Source organism: Scardinius erythrophthalmus, assembly GCF_964197995.2.
Source record: "Scardinius erythrophthalmus genome assembly, chromosome: 2".
In the NCBI taxonomy this organism is placed as follows: domain Eukaryota; kingdom Metazoa; phylum Chordata; class Actinopteri; order Cypriniformes; family Leuciscidae; genus Scardinius; species Scardinius erythrophthalmus.
In genome coordinates, this window is record NC_138222.1 from 39,235,136 (window position 1) to 39,252,762 (window position 17,627).

The 17,627-nt window shown below is 38.1% G+C and overlaps 1 protein-coding gene across 6 annotated transcripts; it reads right to left on the reverse strand.

The window, feature by feature from the left end:
• Positions 1–220: 220 nt before the first annotated feature.
• Positions 221–11,098, reverse strand: aktip (akt interacting protein). 6 transcript variants are annotated; one of them, XM_081349033.1, is made up of 11 exons: positions 11,006–11,092; positions 9,540–9,643; positions 8,429–8,504; positions 7,710–7,918; positions 6,668–6,732; positions 6,127–6,227; positions 3,946–4,034; positions 3,502–3,600; positions 2,995–3,102; positions 1,516–1,576; positions 221–1,270 (listed from the first exon to the last, which is right to left on the reverse strand). In XM_081349033.1, the coding sequence occupies exons 3-11, from the start codon at positions 8,441–8,443 to the stop codon at positions 1,163–1,165; spliced, it is 855 nt and encodes a 284-aa protein (XP_081205159.1). In that variant the 5' UTR covers positions 8,444–8,504; positions 9,540–9,643; positions 11,006–11,092; the 3' UTR covers positions 221–1,162. The 6 variants fall into 6 exon arrangements, with proteins under 6 accessions (XP_081205159.1, XP_081205160.1, XP_081205158.1 ...); XM_081349034.1 differs by lacking the exon at positions 11,006–11,092 and adding an exon at positions 10,459–10,616; XM_081349036.1 differs by having other exon boundaries at positions 352–1,270; positions 1,476–1,576.
• Positions 11,099–17,627: the final 6,529 nt, after the last annotated feature.

Consider the following 17,627-nt stretch of genomic DNA (forward strand, 5'->3'; position numbering starts at 1 on the left):
AATCAACGTGCCTAATAGTTCTGCACGCACTGTACACACACACACACATATATATATATATATATATATATACATACATACACAGTGCATGTGTGATCCATGCAGAACTAAATTATATTATCTTGATTTATAATGTATTCTCCATAAATGGAGGAAAACATTTTATTGCAAATATCAACACTAAAATGTATTCCCACCAAATACAATATCAGACCAGTTTCATTCTTAATGCATTTATTGGCTTTTAACAGATTAAAAAAAAAATATATAAGTACATTACTTACACAGCTGAGCTGACATCAGTATTCTTACTGAAACTGCCCCAAAAAAAAAAAAAAAAAAAAAAAAAAAAAAAAAAAAAAATCGGAAAGCATTGTAAAACAGCCACAAAAAAAAAAAAAACTAAAAAATGTCAACCATCGTAAATTTCTAGATAAATAAATGAGCTATGGACTCTATTATTGAGGCCATTCATTTAATCGAACTGCTCCACTATTTACACATCAAACCCATTTAGATCAAACCATTAGGACACAATAAAAGTGAATTACTAAAAAAAAAAAAAGGATTAACTTAGTCTTACTGAATAGTATTTGTCTTGCTCTGTACTTTACATTAAAACCATTTCATACACAGGATATTATACACACAAAAAAAAAAACCTCAACCCAAATACATCAAGACGCAAAAAAAGAGAAAAAAAGCATTCTGTCCCAGTCTGCTAGTGTACGTTTCACATTAAGACTAACCAAGTTTGTGGGGAAAGGAAAACCAAAGGAAACTATCAAATCTATCAAATTATTTGTTAGGAAACCAAGTTCATCATTTAGAAGATCATCACCTACACAAATAAGTGAGGTGGTTTGTTGTGCCTGAAAACATGTGCAAGTAACATTATTGGCTAGAACCATCTCTGTGCCATCTGTGCGTTCAAGCCTCAGCATTGAAATGAACGAGTGGGGTCTTTAGTTCTATACTGGGAACATGTCTATAGTTCTGAACCCATTAAAGCAGTTTAAAATGATTTTCTTTTAAAGCTGAGCAAGGGTTTTGCAAATGAAGATGAAGTTCATAGAACTGCATCAGAATTCTATACATGTGGTTCGGCGCAGCCACAGTAGCATAGCGCCCCTCCTGGTGGACAGACAGAAGCACTGAAGATTCACGTCTGAAGGGGGTTGTCTTCTTTGCTGAAAGGCTGAGTGGAACCAGGCTTCACCCAAGACAGCCCAGACACTGGCAATCCTTTGTTATAATCATCTGGTCGCCGCTATAACAACAAGAAAAGGCCATTGGTCACAAACACAGAGGCTGTAATTCATATTTTCACAATAATTCACATTTTAACCAACCCACAAGTACGTAGAACAAGACAACAGGATATATGAGCGGAAATAGTGTTCCACACACACACACACAAGCTACTGAATTAAAATGAGGCATGCATTAGATACCAGGAAGAAGCCAGCTTTTACTTGGTTGTGAGGAGCAGTCAGGGGAGCGTCACACACTCACTTTATGTGCAAACATCTTCTCTTTTGCCTCTTCATGCACCGCTGGATTCCACGGAGAGAAGCTGCAGAGAGAAAACGCAAATATTAGATACAGAAAAACAAATGAGATGAGGTCCAGTCTGATGACTCAATGCTGAACTTTTAACCTCACTGGACAACAAAACTCCTGGTTTCATTTTCACGAATGACTTCAGGTTTCAAACAGTACGGCTGCAATTGCACTGCAAGGCTTATTAGATCTTTTGATCATATCCAATTTTTTTTTTTTCTAGCCCTTTTTACACTCACTAAAGACATGACTCATATCTGATATCTGCTTTTACATGAATCCCTGTACAAACTAGAATGAATTCCATTGGTAGTGATCGCTTTAGATTTTTTTCTGCTGTTAGTTTAATTGCTTCAAAATCTTGGGCTGCCCACTATTAATCAACTAAACGTTAGTCGACGAGAAGAGGTGTAGTCGACCAAATTTGTATTAGTTGGCTAGTCGCAGAAAAAAAAAACTCGACAGGAAGTGATGAAGTCGTACAGTCTGTGACGGACAGATCATTACCTAACATAGTCTACTTTTTATTGCGTAGACACAAAAAAAAAAAATAATAATAATTGTGCTTTTGTAAAATAAAGAAAACACACAGGAAACGATTTCTGCCGTCTCGCTCTCCGTGAACTGGAGTATGTCAAAAATGAACCGACACTCAGCGTATAGGCTACTTGCCTCACAGAGTGGGAAATATTTTTATAGGAAGCTTGAAATGCCTACTTTTAAATGAAACAATTCAAATCGAAAATAAATACTCTGATTATGTAATCCATATGAAAGGTGCGTTCACTATAATGCGGAGATGGCGAGTCAGCATCGTCAACTTCATCTTTGCAGCCGACACAGACTCAGAAAACAGTAGTTTATTAATAAACAATTAAAATGTCTCCTTGCTATTTTTTCACCAACACATTCATAATCATTGCTTTCGCCAGTGCTTTGCGGCAAGCTTTTGTGCGCTTGAGTGCAAGGCATATATTTCACCCCCCCGGTATATATTAAAATAGTTAAATTAATATAAACGTGCGATTATGTATAAAAATTCATGGGCCAGAGTCTCACAACAAGTTTCTGTGTGTGTGCAATAACTTGCCTATATATATAACGTTTTCACTTCAAAAGAAGTGAGTTTTAACGAGCGCATACAGGAACGCTGGCTGCATAATACAACAAAGAAAAGCCTCGCTTTGTCCCTCACCTTGTGGTAGCTTGGAGTTCCAATTTAGACATAGGTCGGATGTCCAGATATCAGATATACATCCGAAACCACATTTGATAGAGGCTCTGAATGGATGTGAAATATCTTGTGCAGATTTTTTTTTGTTTACATGTGCGCAACAATATCAAATATGTCTCAAATAATAAAAACATAGCCTAAGAGACCATAATTATGGAGGAAAACTCCACAACACAACATCTGAGTGTTGTACTTGCCTTATTGCATAAGGGTCATCGATCTTGGGCTGATCGAACAGGTGACTATTGCATAGCTTGACACTGTCTACCACCTTGCTTTTGTAGAGCTGGATGTCTTTTTCATACCTGCACAGACAGCATTGATATTAATAAGTAAAAGCAGTCAAGAGTACAGGACTTCAAAACAATCTTATAACTACTGGGAGGCACAGCTAAGAGGAAATGAATGCAGGGGGAAAAAAAGCTAAACAAGCTTTCATCTTGAAGTGTGAAGCCAAGTCTGAGGTTGGACTAAGCTTGTAAACACCATATGTCTTTAGATGCACAGGAAGTCAAAATAAGCTCAGACTAACATAGGCAATGCCCAAACACGAAAGAAAGAGAGATTGTGGTAACTTCATTTCACTGTAAAGCAGAAGCAAATTCAGTGGCTGACTCTCTTATCTAGTGACTGTCACAAGTGTTAGTGCTCGGAAGAGTTCAAACTGTGGGGACTACAAAAATGATACAGAATCCACCACTCACAGCACAGCAGCCTCTGGGTTGAGCGGATCCATGGTGTTGATCTTATAGAAGATTGTGCGGGCGTACATAAGAACCTGCCAGATATGGTTGTGGTTTCGTCTGCAAAATCAGAGAAATATACATAAATAAAATCCTTTCCCCATAGTCACAAAAAAAAATTTGCCAAAATAACCTTGAGCCCCTTTAGACTATGGCATCTCCATGAAGGCAAAAATGATAAATGTCTATATAAATATTATTTTCACCTTATTTTTATTCATTACTAAGCACCTTACTTTAATAAAAATGTTATTAGTTAGTTAATTAGGTTTTTTTTCCCCTTGTCGTTACTTATTTTGTCTATAATGCTTTAGAAATATTATATGTAGACACAATCATGCCAATGAAGTACTTTAAACAATTGAAAATGACGGCAGGGCTTTATTTCTTTATTTTTAAACAGACCTCCATTTGGTGAAAGCTCTTCTCACATCCAGCTCGCCAGAGACCGGGTCCACAAGTGGGTGGAAAACTGGGGTGTCGAAAACAACCCTCTGAAAGAACACGCATAAATGCAACAGAAAAGAAAAATATATTAGCTCTTCTGATGACTGCAAACTGAGAGGACAAATAGAAACGGCCATAGTGAAAAATTCACAATTAATTGTTCAAAAGGTTTCGGAACCCTCTGGATCATTTTTTCCAGAAATTCATGATTACTGAATAAGCTCATCTATATTCTGTTATATCCAATAGACTTTCCATGACTTAAGTATTTATTCATTTATATGACTTTTTCAAACCTGGAATAAGAAACTCATTGAGCAAGTAATTGAAACGTAAATAAAATAAACACACCTCTGCTGACTTGATAAAGTTGGGCAGGGCTAAAAGGGGCTGGGGGGACACAACAACTCTAACTCTAGTGGAACCTCAAACCTTCTGGAAAACATCATAGAGTAGCTCCACCAGGCTCAATCGTGAATTAAGTGCTGCACACATTTTTTTCTTTAAATAGTACAGCATTTTCTTTATTAAAAAAAACACGATGCTTGTAAAGGCTAATGTTTTATGTATTTGAGGAGCGGAGGGTCTTATTCTGGTATTTGCCTTCTAGTCATATCCAATTCAGCCTGTGCATAGCACTTCATCTTTTGTAACACAACATTTTGGCTAAGTGTATTAAACGGCAGGAAAATCTGAGTGCCCACATAGCTACAATAAACTTTGTAACCTGCAAGTTGATAAATGTAATGCGATCCACTTACTGCCTCAACAAAACAAATCTCCAACATTCGCTGGAAAATATTGATAATATAACACGCAAGTTTCTGACCATACATAAAGCCACGCTACTAACTTTAATAAAAAAAAAATACTGTTTTTTTTTTATTCATTTCCTGAATAGTAGCAGTTCTACACTAACCTGCAATTTTTGCTGGTTTAAAACACACAACCACATTGGATTTTACCTGCCATTCATTTTCAAAACTACCGAGATCCAAAAGCTAATGCTAGCACACTGTTACTGCGACTTACCTTAGATGACTTGACAGCTGAGCGAGGGCATTTCACTCGCATTGGATGTATCAACGTTACATTTGCATAGGCCGTACTATTTGAATTCAAGATTGGTTGACTGCCAAATTAAAATATTAAACAGAACAATGAAATAACATTATGTTGTTAATTTTAAATTGTTCAGAACAGTTAAACTTGATTTTGTTTTCATTTGTTCCTGTAAAAATTGTGTTCGTTTCTGTTTTGTTTTTGTTCCTTGACCCTGTTCAGAGCCAAGGCAGCCAGTAATGTTCTGTTCCTAGACACACCCTGATGTCATCACATCATCAGATACAGAATTAAGATTGAAGCATTTCAACATTCCATTTGCCATTAAAACAATGAATAAAGACTACAGCAAGGTCTGACTTTACTATGGTTAGCTTAGGCAATAAATTAGCCTGCAGAGGTGGAATCTGGTGTCTTTCTAGAAACCAAATTATATAGAAAAGCTGTTTATCAGGTGTTTTTTTTTTTTTTTTTACAGACCTATAGCCTACATGACAAACAAAACATTGCAAATGTAGTCAATTGTAACCAGCTGATGGAAAATAATCTAATGTGCATTTTAAAAATGTAAACAATCTGTATAAGGTAACTAGAATTATTCACAGAGCAGATGAAATTCCTAAAATCATTTATCATTAACTAATTAATCTTCTCTTTTCTTAAAAAACATGTAGTACATGTTGGTAGATAACATGTTACGATACAAGTCACCAACAAACATGTTTTCGTAAACTTAAAACCTGTCTGTCATTGGTAATGTTATTATTTTAATGTTTATCTAAAAAATTAAAAATAAAATAAAGTGCACAGCGCTAATTTTATTTGTTGTGTGTCAGTTTTTGATATAGAACTTGGTGAAATGATTTCACTGTGTGTATCAGTACTTTTTAAACATTTCCAGCACATAATATTGATCATTTTGATCACTTTTACCATGATATGTAATTGTCATACCATTTCATCTCTACATCACAACAAGTCATGGATTGAATGAACACAAGTAGCAGTGCCCTGGTCATGTTACGGCAAAAGATTCAGTGGAAAGAGTAAAAAGAGTAAAGTGTATACTGTACTTACAGGACAGTCTCCATCTGGGTAGTTATCAGGAATGTAGACGGTGAACTTAAAAACACCATCTTGGTACAAGCCATGTCGAATGAAAATCACACCAAACCACACTGCAACAAAAAAATAGACATTGATGTATATTTGACAGTGCAAATCAGCAATACAGCAATCACTTTAACTCTTCAGCTCAGTTATTGGACATTAATAATTCCACACATTATCCATTTGATACAAAAACACAATGACTAACGCTGCCTTCCATTCAAAAACAAATTTCCACCAATCCCAGCTTTTTTTTTTGCATGTGAGAACATATTGCATTTTATTTCCTTGAATGTGTGCATTTATCATTAATCACGCCAGCATATTCACGTGACAATGCATCCTCATCATGACATAGTTGTAGGATTCCACACAAGGTTCCAAGTAGAAGTTAACTGACTGCACATTCTGTTGCACTTTTCCAGGCAGGAAGTTGGAAATTCTTTTGGAGTTGAATGGAATGCAGCATAAGAACATTCTGCGTTAGAGTGGAGGAAGACATTCTTACTCAGTGCTGATCTGTATGAAGGCTGTACATAGATACCAGGGAGCTTCTGCTTGATCACCAATGTGCTGCAACAGAGACATGGTCACAATTGTCCATTTCAGCAATACACCTAAAAATCTAAATATTGCATAACCTAAAGATGTTGCTACACAACTCCAGGGAAAATCAGAATAACAAATGTGAATAACAGGTGTGATGCATATTCTTAGATGGTTAAGTTACATTAACATAAAATCTTGTTCTATCTTGGGTATGTTTTGGGATGTTTTATAGTCACAGCTTCATTTAAATTAACACTACTAAGTCACAACTATTACAGCCCAAAACCTAGAGGAAGCCTGTGGATCCGATCTCCTGTACAATTGGAATTAGACAAAAAGTGTGCACATCCAGCAGGCAAAAACCTCAACGAGGGTTTCAGCAAAAATACAGTAAAATTGCAAAATATTTTTACAAATAAAAATAGAAAGAAACTTTCCTGTTTCAATATATTTTAAAATGAAATTTATTCTTGTAATGCTAAAGCTGAATTTTCAGCATCATTACTCCAGTATTCAGTGTCACATGATCCTTCAGAAATCATTCTAACATGCTGATTTGGTGCTCAAGTAACATTTCTTATTATTATTTTTATAATCAATGTTGAAAACATTGAAAAACATTTTTGAAGGATCACGTGACACTAAAGACTGGAGTAATGACGCTGGAAATTCAGCTTTGTCATCATAGGAACAAATTAAATTTTTAAATGTATTCAAATTGAAATATTATTACAATTTAAAATAATTGTTTTCTCAGTATTACTGTTTTTACTGTATTTTTTATTAAATAAAAGCAGCCTTGGTGAGCAGAAGAGACTTTATGTAAAAAAAAAAGTAACGTTTCCAAACTTTTGACAGGTACTGTAAGTCTGTCCAATGAAGGTCACTTTTGGGGAGAACAAGCAATAATTTATTTTTCTATTTATGGAGCTGTGGTGTGACAACTTCCTCATGTACAATTATCAACGAAAGTCAATGAATAAGAACGGGGCATCACTCACAACTCAGCAAGCAGCGAGTACTCCAGGTAGAAAGGGCCGTACGAGGCGTGGGTGCCATTGGCAGACTGTGTTGAGGAGGCTGGAGAGGCAGCTTTAGTGATGGGGATGGCATTCTTCGGGATGGAGGGAAGCTGTTTCTTACCAAACGAAGGACGAGCTGGACTGGCTCTCTGCTCCCCTGGACCACTCTGCTCTTCAGCGTCAGATCTCTGCACACACATGCACCAAATGAAACTTAGTTTTTTTACTCTTCCCTTTTGTTTGCAAGTGTTGATGTTTTAAACATTTGTAATTCCCAGGGGCAAATTTCTCTAGTACTCAACCTGCCTAATAACGTTACTGTTCTAGGCCATTTCTTCAAAGAAATACATTTTCACTGCAGTAAATGTTCTAGTTAATGAAACAAGCAGTTATACTTTTTAACTGTAAAACAGTTATTAGAATCAGAGAATGAGCTTTTTAACAAACAAAAAAAGACAATATCATATTTAATTTTCTTTTGAATTTGAGTGAAATGTGATCTTGATAAGTCAACTCATGCTATTCACCCATTATAAACACTACAAATCCATATCACTGAACTCAGAATTGGAGAAACCCTTTGAAAGTTTGTTTCTTTTTTCTTAATTTTTCTTTTTTAAACTTTTTTCTTAATGATTATGCGTTAATCTACCAATAAGCATGATCTAGCACTGTTAGACTCGCCTAATACATTTTACCTTATTTGAATCCATTATGCAGAATTTCTCTTAGCACAGAGAGAAAAAAAACCCTGCAGACTCCATCTGGGCCTCACTATAATTCAAGAGACGAAAGTAAATATCAGACACCAGAAATTCACAAGCAGTAGGGGCTAAATGGAAACTAACACAGCAAGCGGATACAGCACATAGCCTCTAATAAAGCCAACGACAACAAGTTACAGCTGAATAATCATAGAACAGAGTCAAAATACACCTCTCAAAGAAGTTACAAACAGCTAGTCTAATTGTCTGTCTACCATAAATCAATGAGACAAAGCAGTTGGGTCATGAGTCAGCATCTGTTAAGAAACAGCTGAATTTAACGTCTTTATGACAGCTGTGACGCCACGCCACACCAAAGTTAGGACGACAACACCTCTGTAGTTTGAAACAAACAAACTGTTACTTCTTTTCTAAGTTAAAAGCATTAATTGACTGCAATTCTCAGACTTCAGCAAGAGTTTAAAACAACCATAACTTCAAAACTGTTCAATGTTTCTTTAGGAGAGTGAGCCACTAGCCTAAAAACGTCCTCCACCACCACAAAAGCTTGTGACTTTAGAGAGGCTGATCTGTGCGAAATCACCTTTAAACCCTGAGCCTCCCACGTGAGTTCCTTATTGAAGTCACCTGTTGTAAACCAGTCCATTCCTCTTAGTCTGTGCAATAGACTTCAGGTAAAGGACATTGGGATATGCTGCATAACAATGCCAGGCAGTACTCAAGATTGATAAAAAAAAAATTATATATATATATATGCCCACTAAATTCATATATTTGCATCACATGTAAAAAGTACTGGCATTTCCAAGACATAGAGGTGGACTGCCTAGAGTTCTGCTACAAGACCAGAGCTCGACAGGTCCCGAAAAACGTAAAAAATTTGGGTCGGTTCAGGTTTGAAAAAATTTAACTAAAACGCACTCTCTCGGTCACAACACGGCAGACAGGTTCGGGCCGGATTAAGGCCTCAAATTTAACAGCACCGGTCGGGTCAGGCAGGATCAAGTCAAGCGTTCTCAGGTACGGGCCAGGTTCTGGCTTAAATTTAAAGCCTGTTCAGACCTTTAGGACTGCCATACTTTACCTTACGACCAGCGTTTGTCGACATGCTCCAGAATGGGTTCATTACTCATTGAGCTCTTGATGGGTGTATACTTGTCCACTTTTTGGTGGCATCCGAAGAATTCGCTGTGAGAGAAAGAGAAAGAGAAAGAGAGAGAGAGAGAGAGAGAGAGAAAGTGCTGATGAGAGCCTGAATATTTGAAGAACACAATGGGCAACCTGATGCTGTATGGCAGCTGGTGGCAATCCAATCCCCAATAACCATGTTATGGCCGGTGCTAGTGAGAACTTCAGTAAGCTACAGTATAATGCGGGGGTTTTCAATCTTTTAGATCAGATGCCATGGACCCCCAAATATGATCATCCTCATGCAAGGGACCAGCATCCTAACAGTGAGCGATATAAAGACCCAATTTATACTGTGAACAATCAATATTAGAAATGTGTGTAAAATATTATTTAGAAAATTACATTACTCATTTTTTTACTCCCTATAGTACTTTAAGACTTATTACTTAATGTTGTATTTATTTATTCTAATTAAACAATTTTTACTTATTTCACTTATCACTTAGAGCCAGATCTAGCAGGGTCTTAAGAAACAAACATTAACCTAAACTAAAAATACATAGCTGCTATACAATTATAACCAAGGTGAGTGAAATTTCAGTTGTAACATGACAGATGTCAACGCCTGGCACACAGGAAGAACCGCCTTAACTAGAAACAAGAGCTCTGACTCATAAGACAGTTGCCTTCATGTTTACCTGACACCCACTGCAGACAGCTTTGTTTCATGACATGTACACTTTAGCGTTTAATAAAGTGTTCTCTAGGTGAGAACACAGTTTTTAAAGCAGGGTTTAAGGTACTGACACGGTAACTGGACTAGACTAGCCTTCATTTAGCAAAACCTCCGTAACAAACGGGCTTCCACTTACCTGCGACAAATACTGTCACCTGGTTGAAGACATGTCACACAGTAACTTGTCTAGATGTTAAATAGTTTGAGAGTGTTTTTTAATGCCGCACCGTTAACCAAATCTCCGACGACACTGTTATCCGAATAATCTCAGACAAATACTGAACACACACCTCTAACTAACTTGACAGGAAAAGGCGGGACATAAACACAACTGAGGGGCAGTGATTGGATTTCATTGTGATTGACAAGCTCTTCACCCTATCAAATATTAAATACAGAAATCCACAAGGTTAAATGTCTCCAGGTTAACGTTTAGACAGCAAATATTAGGTACATACCGATCATTTTAGATCATTTAAAGTCTAGGAATGGCATCTGCCGCAAAGTGTCGGAAAGTTGTTTTAAATCAGCTGACAAAATACCTCCTGTGTTGTTACCTCGAGTTGTGAGCTGAGCGCATGAACGGACGCGATTTGTAAATTGATCTTACAGTATATACATTGCGTATCTCCGTTAAACTTTCATAAACATTTCTACATTACACTGGACTTTGAGAAACTTACCGTGCTTAAACTCAGGACATTTCACACGTTTTTAAAACACGTAGTTTCCACCCTCCCAGTTGACTGCACGGAATGGATTCGCGTTCTGTCATTGGCTTATAGAGACGCACGGTAGATTCTATTGGTGCTTTTCCCTGAATATCATATCAGACCAAGGTAATAAGCTAGGATTGGTTCCTGTAATCGTGGTTTAATGTGAATTTATAAAACAGATTCTTGGGTAGCTTTATTAATACATAATAAGAGGTCAATTAATTACGAGCCTCAGTGAACCTTTTAAAGTTAACCATTACTTTAATTTAATATACATTACTTGTTATAATAATAGGATGTCTAATAGTTTTCTTTATATAGTTTTATAAAACAATACTTCAAATATTCGTCTTTTGCTTTTCGCCTTTAAAAAAAAAAAAAAATAAGAAAGTTTCCACATCCAGGGTTTTAGAATAAGGCAAAGAAGGAAATACGTGTTCAACATACATTGGTATTGGCAAGAGATGTTTTGCAATGCCCCCTTTAGGACAACAGAGGGAGTCAAATACTCAGAATTAAAGTAAATCAACAATCTCCCCAAAAAACTGCCTAATTTAATCCTCTCTAAATAGGCACATACTAGGCTTTTACTTTGAAAAGTAGTCGTGTCCTTCTGGCAAAACTGTCATTGATGCTGTCACTACATGGTCACAACTTTTTTTATAGACAATTTCATGGTGGCCTACTGCAGTAACTTATGAGTTTTCCTGTTTACGTCTGGAGTAATTGCACTGTAAAATTTGGCACCTGCTTGATTGATTGATTGATTTCTTGAGGGATATGCCTAATAATAATTTATGAGGAACAAAGAGGAAAAAAAGAAAAAAGTAATTTACCGCTTCACCGATTTACCTAATTGAGGGAAATTACATTGTCCAGGACTGAAAGTGGAAGTTAATTATTGACTTAATTATTGTTTCATTATCTGATTCCATTTTGTTTTTCAACACAGTCTGTTAATATAAGTAATTGGCCTGTGGTTTCTTGATGCAGCCAGCCCAGTAAACAAAGCAAGGTCACTGACTCACTGACAGAATGATTTTGACTGGATCCCAGTGGCATTTCTAAAATGTAAATGTTGGACATGAAAAAGGTGATTTCACTCAGCCTCAAATGCTAATACCCTCTGGACTACCTGACCTGGAAGTGTTAATAATGTTAACAGCATAGAAAATGACATAATTTGGCACAATCTGATTTCAAACTTCATGCATTTTTTAATATATTCTGCTATAAAATAGTTTAATAATTGTGTGGTACTATCTCTCATGGGTTGTAATGTCTGAGCTCATAATGAGGTCTGTCAGAGAGAGGTCAACAGAGCAAAAATTCAGCACATAGATGTTATTTAGTCTTTTTGTGCTTCCATTTAGACCTTAACATGAGTAGAAATACCTGTTTAAAATGCTTTTTGAGAAGACCTCGAGAAGACTTTAAAGTAATGGATTTCTAACAGGCTTTGCCGGAGCCTTGCACAAAGTTTTGCTTCCTGAGACGAAAAAAGCAAATCTAATGAGTGGTTGGGTTATTGTTTCGGCCCTTTTTTGTTATAGTATTGATTAATGTATCAAACTTCCTACAAAACAGACACTCGGTAGGCCATTGTGTTCATACTGCAGATGAAAAATATCCAGTGCTCATCCTCTCCATCACTCTGTGTCTCCTCTGAGACACCAAAGGCCTGCTTATTCTGATCTGCAATTTGGTTTAAATGACAGTTAAAAATTGCAATTGGCAGCCCCCCAGTGAAATATGCCACGACAGCAAAAGCCATAAAGCAGGCAGAACGAATGACTTCACGTCTAGATAATAAGTAATAACAATGTTAGTTTGAATAAGAAAAGCCAGAGCTGGATTCAGATGCAATATTCATTGGAATATGCACAACTGGGGAAAGGAAAGAGGAGGGGAAAAAACATCAACCGAGTCCCACACACAGCAATAGTCTTGTCTTATCCCTTAGGCTATGGCCCGGCTAGCACCTCAATGCAGCAATTATTTGCTATAATGACTGCAGTTCAAATAAGCCTGGAGATTTTATTAAACCAAATGAGGAAATCTTCAGTGTATTATCACCTTGTGATTGACAGTGACAAGTGTTGGGCCAGCTCAGATGTGAGTGTGATGAAGAAGCTCTCGGCAAAGCTCTCAATAATGTTCCCCCTGATAAAGTTGCCTATTGAACTCCAGCGAGAATAGAGAGCAGAAGAACTGCACGCATATTAATTCTCATTGTCAAGAGGTGGTTAAGGGAGCAAGGGCAGACGGAGAAGCGAATAATCTGGCAGGGCTGGAAGTCCCTTACACTGCCTGGCTGGCATTTTACTGCACTAATGAAAAGGAGATCTATTGTGCCCGATCATGTGCATAGATTTTACTATATGATAGTAATAATGAAAGAGAAATATTCATATTAAAAGCAAAGGTCATTCACATAGTAGACTAAGCTTTCCTAAGCTGCAACCTTTACAGGAACAGACAACCTGTGATGCAGATGAAAAGGAAAGAGGAGGGAGAAAAAGAAAGAGAAAGAAAAGGAGAGTGTTGTGTCTTAGTATGGACAAAGGGGGGAGACACTGTACTGTTCTTCAGCTGTGGTCAAACACAACCAACACCTCCTGTATAAGGGATTTATTTTGAGATAATGACCATTATTCCACCTTACACATGTTTGGGTTTTAATTATTTTATAATCTTACTCATTACACATGCATGGCATCAGTTGCGTTTGAATGACATGAGAGAGGGCGAATCTGCAGTGTGATACTACAAACAGGAAAGTAGCATGTTTCGTTAAAGTCACCATGCAAGCGAAATCAGTGATTCTTATTTGGGGGGGGGGGGTATATTGCAGTATTTATTGCAAATGATTTGTCCGTGCACGTCATTATTTTATTTTTTAATAATGTTTAAGGCTCAAGGAAGAAGGAGGCGGGAACCGTTGAACGTTCAATGTACAGTTTTAATCATGAAACATACAAACAACAAAACGAAAGTAAAGATAAACAAATGAACATAATGAAACACAACATAAATGAGCATAACTGTCGTCACTCCTGTTTTATCCTTCCAGAGCTCCTCCGTAGGACTCGAGACCAGTGTAGCCCGCAGGTAATTAACACTCGAGACACCGGCCTCGCTCTGTTCCCACAGCTCTCGGCTTTGCCCTACTTGCCACATACCCTCATCGTCTTTCGCAGGCCGGGGGGCATCCACGAGACTACGCTCTACGGCTGCAGCACCTGTGGGTAAAGTCAGACAAGCCAAGAGAAAAAATAAAATAAAATCTGGGTCTGGGTCCGGTTCCCAAAACACACTAGGTGAACAACTCTGCGATGCCTGGCATTGGCACTGGATACCCCTCGGTGGATGGCCCTCTGACTCTTCCGCCCCCTGTTGGACATTGATGGTTCCTCCGGCTTCAGGCACCCGACTGGAGTCCCCCGTACCCTGCTCCTCCCCATCATGGCAGACTGCAGCTGGCTCTGGCCTCAGGAAAACTGTGGCGACTCCTCCGTCCCCTCTCGAATGGCAGCAGCCCTCCCACAACCCAGGGGGACAGCAGCTGGTTCGTCCATCCCCCGGAAAGTCACTCCAGCCCACCACCTTAGCATCCATGGCGGCAGACTCTGCTCGATGGCACTGCAGATTTCCCATAACGACGAGGGCTCTTTGGCTGCATTTACACTTGGCATAAACATTCGACCTGTGTCCGGATATTGTCCACATACACACTGAAAAGAGAAGTGTAAACACGCTTCTATCGGAATGTTATCCGATCAGCATGTCCGGGTTCGGAGGTAGTCGAGGACGCCCACTGTCATTATTCCCCCTCCTCTCTCCAGGAATTGCTGCAAGTAGTTGTCAAGTCAAGTCAAGTCAAGTATAGCACTTTTCACAATACAGATTGTATCAAAGCAGCTTCACAGTATTAAATTAAAATAATACAACAAGGTTTGTTTCTAGTGGAATTTATTGATTGATAAATTAAATATACCCAAAATATCCCCCCCAAAATATATAGTTGTGTGGGTTTGCGATTCAGTCGAGTGTGAAGTACATCGCAAATATACTGAAATGTTTGCCTTTGCACCCGAAAGTTGCAGAACCATTCATTTTCTGTAAAGAACGCACATTTTTCCCACCGCAACTGGCAACGTTCTCGGACCCATATGTTTCTCTATACCGTTTCCATTATGGCATCTATCCACATTAGTACTTGCAGCCTCTTCATCTTTCTCATTTTGCAAGATTTGTAAAATGTCCCCCAACTGAAAACTGTTTTTAAAAGAAAACCCACCACTTCAGGTCAACTTTGCACCGGAGCCATCTTTTTTTTTTTTCGTGGGAATGCGAAATCCGTTCTGTAATCCAGATACAGAAGCCACTTGATGTGGACAAGTGTAAACGAACCGTGTCCTGATTGGCTTATGATCCGATCTGCTTGATTGGATCACTGTGATCGCATGTTAATGCCAAGTGTAAACGCAGCCTTTGACAGCACGTTCTTCCTTTCTCCCGGGTTTTCGGCACAAATGTAACAAAGTTCGTTGATAAGGGAAGGAGGAGGCAGGAACTGGCAAATGTTAAACATAACTTTTAATGACAAAATAAACAAACAACAAAGTGAAAGTAAAACGACAGCCCCTCACGGACGACTTCTACGTAAACTAAAACAAAACAACAACATAAAGTCCAGGTCTGGTCCTCTCTCATCCTTCACTGTCATCACTTCATCCTTCTGGAGCTCCTCCGTGAGACTCGAGACCGGTGTGGCGCGCAGGTGATGTTCATTAGCACCTGCTCCACCGGCCCCGCTTCGCACGGCTCTCGGTCTCGCCCTGCTTGCCACATTTTTTTATTTATTTATGTGCCCTCAAAATATTTAATCAAAATAAATTCTCATCAATCTTGCAATGACATCTCTTCTCTGATGACATGCCTCTCAACGTGAGGGCGGGACAACCTGTCATTCACATGAAATCACAGATTTCAAACCACAACCATCCTGCAAACCACATAGCAAACCACAACCATCCTGATACATTCAAGTCTCGGTGGACAAAATCAAGTCCCACCCTACATTTTTTCTTGTTTGAGAAGTTGTTTCAATAGGTCACAATAGCAAAGAAAATTTACATTTCATTTCAGACTCACAAAACAGTTAAAATTCTTAAAAAATGTGACTGGGAGTGCTGCACTCTAGTCAAGCCAGTCGCAGTGAATGTGTGCACGCTTATTATACAAGCAGCGCAAAATATGGCCTTTGAGGTGTTTTCTATTGAGTTGATCAGCGAGTTTTCCAATAATATAATCCTGCCGTTCTTGAGGCTTCAGTTTTAGCATAGCCGTCCGAGGAAAACATTTCTAGGACCCAAGTTTTTTTGTGACAGCGCCACAGAGTCAACACAACTCTATCAGCAGAGACAAAATCTGTAGCAAACAGGTGTAAAGACCAGGACCAACAAAAACTATTCCGTTTTTAATTTTTATTGTCTTTGTACCTTACTTTTAACTTGTGAAGCTTTATGAAATGGCTAATGAAACAGAAGTCTGGCACATAAACAGAATATAGTTTACTTCTGCATTGAAAAATAAGTTCTCTCTCCAAGAAAACCAAAAAAACTGAACTTCTTAGAATTTATTTTGATACATTTCTTAACGTCTTTCCGAAGAACATTTTTGTTCGTTTGTGAATTGAAATCTAATCGATAATTGAATATAATGAAATGAAATATAATCAAATTGTGTGCACTCAGCATGAATGATATGTGTTATATTTCACTATTGTTAGTTAGGTATATCTCAACACATCAACACAGAATAACATTATAACTATGAAACTAGTGTCTTCACAACCAGGTTTAATCAAGTATATAGGCAAACTCACTTTTAATAACCAATGGACATACAATATGAAGAATACTCTCTTTAGGCTGGATGCTCTCGTCGTTCTTTTTTTAGACTCGGGCAGAGTTGCTTTGAAAGACAGTGCACACATTATTGTCTGCAGTATGTGAATGAGCAAGTAAGTAATGTGGGCTCTATGTCCGCATATGCATCACACACGCCACCATTTATTAGAGCCGTGCACTAAGTACAGGCCATGTTATTGGATTTGAGTACCAACTCCCAGACACGTTCTCTGGCTCTGGATATATATTAAGATGAAGCAATCTCATTTAATAACACCCAAACTAATAAAAGGCAGAGAAGATTGGAAATTAAATTTATGAATATTGCTCAGCAGCAGGGGTTAGCCCAAAAAGGCAGGCTTGAGCTGTCAGTCTTGAGGCAGATGAGTTCTTATGAGGTTCAGACAGGCTCCTAGAGAAGCATCGAGACACTCTGGCACAACCTTCAAAAGCAGGAACGGAGAAAGCTGAGGTCTCAGTGTCACCATATTAAACAGGAGTGAATTAGACATCTGAACATATGCTCCTTGTGTAAATTCACAAAAGTCTGTGTATGCTATGGATAGATCACTTCACATGTCATGTTAAGCTTTATTTATGCCTATGACATACTCTGTGGCATATTTCATCAGCAGAAGATCTATCCATCCATCCATCCATCCATCCATCATTAT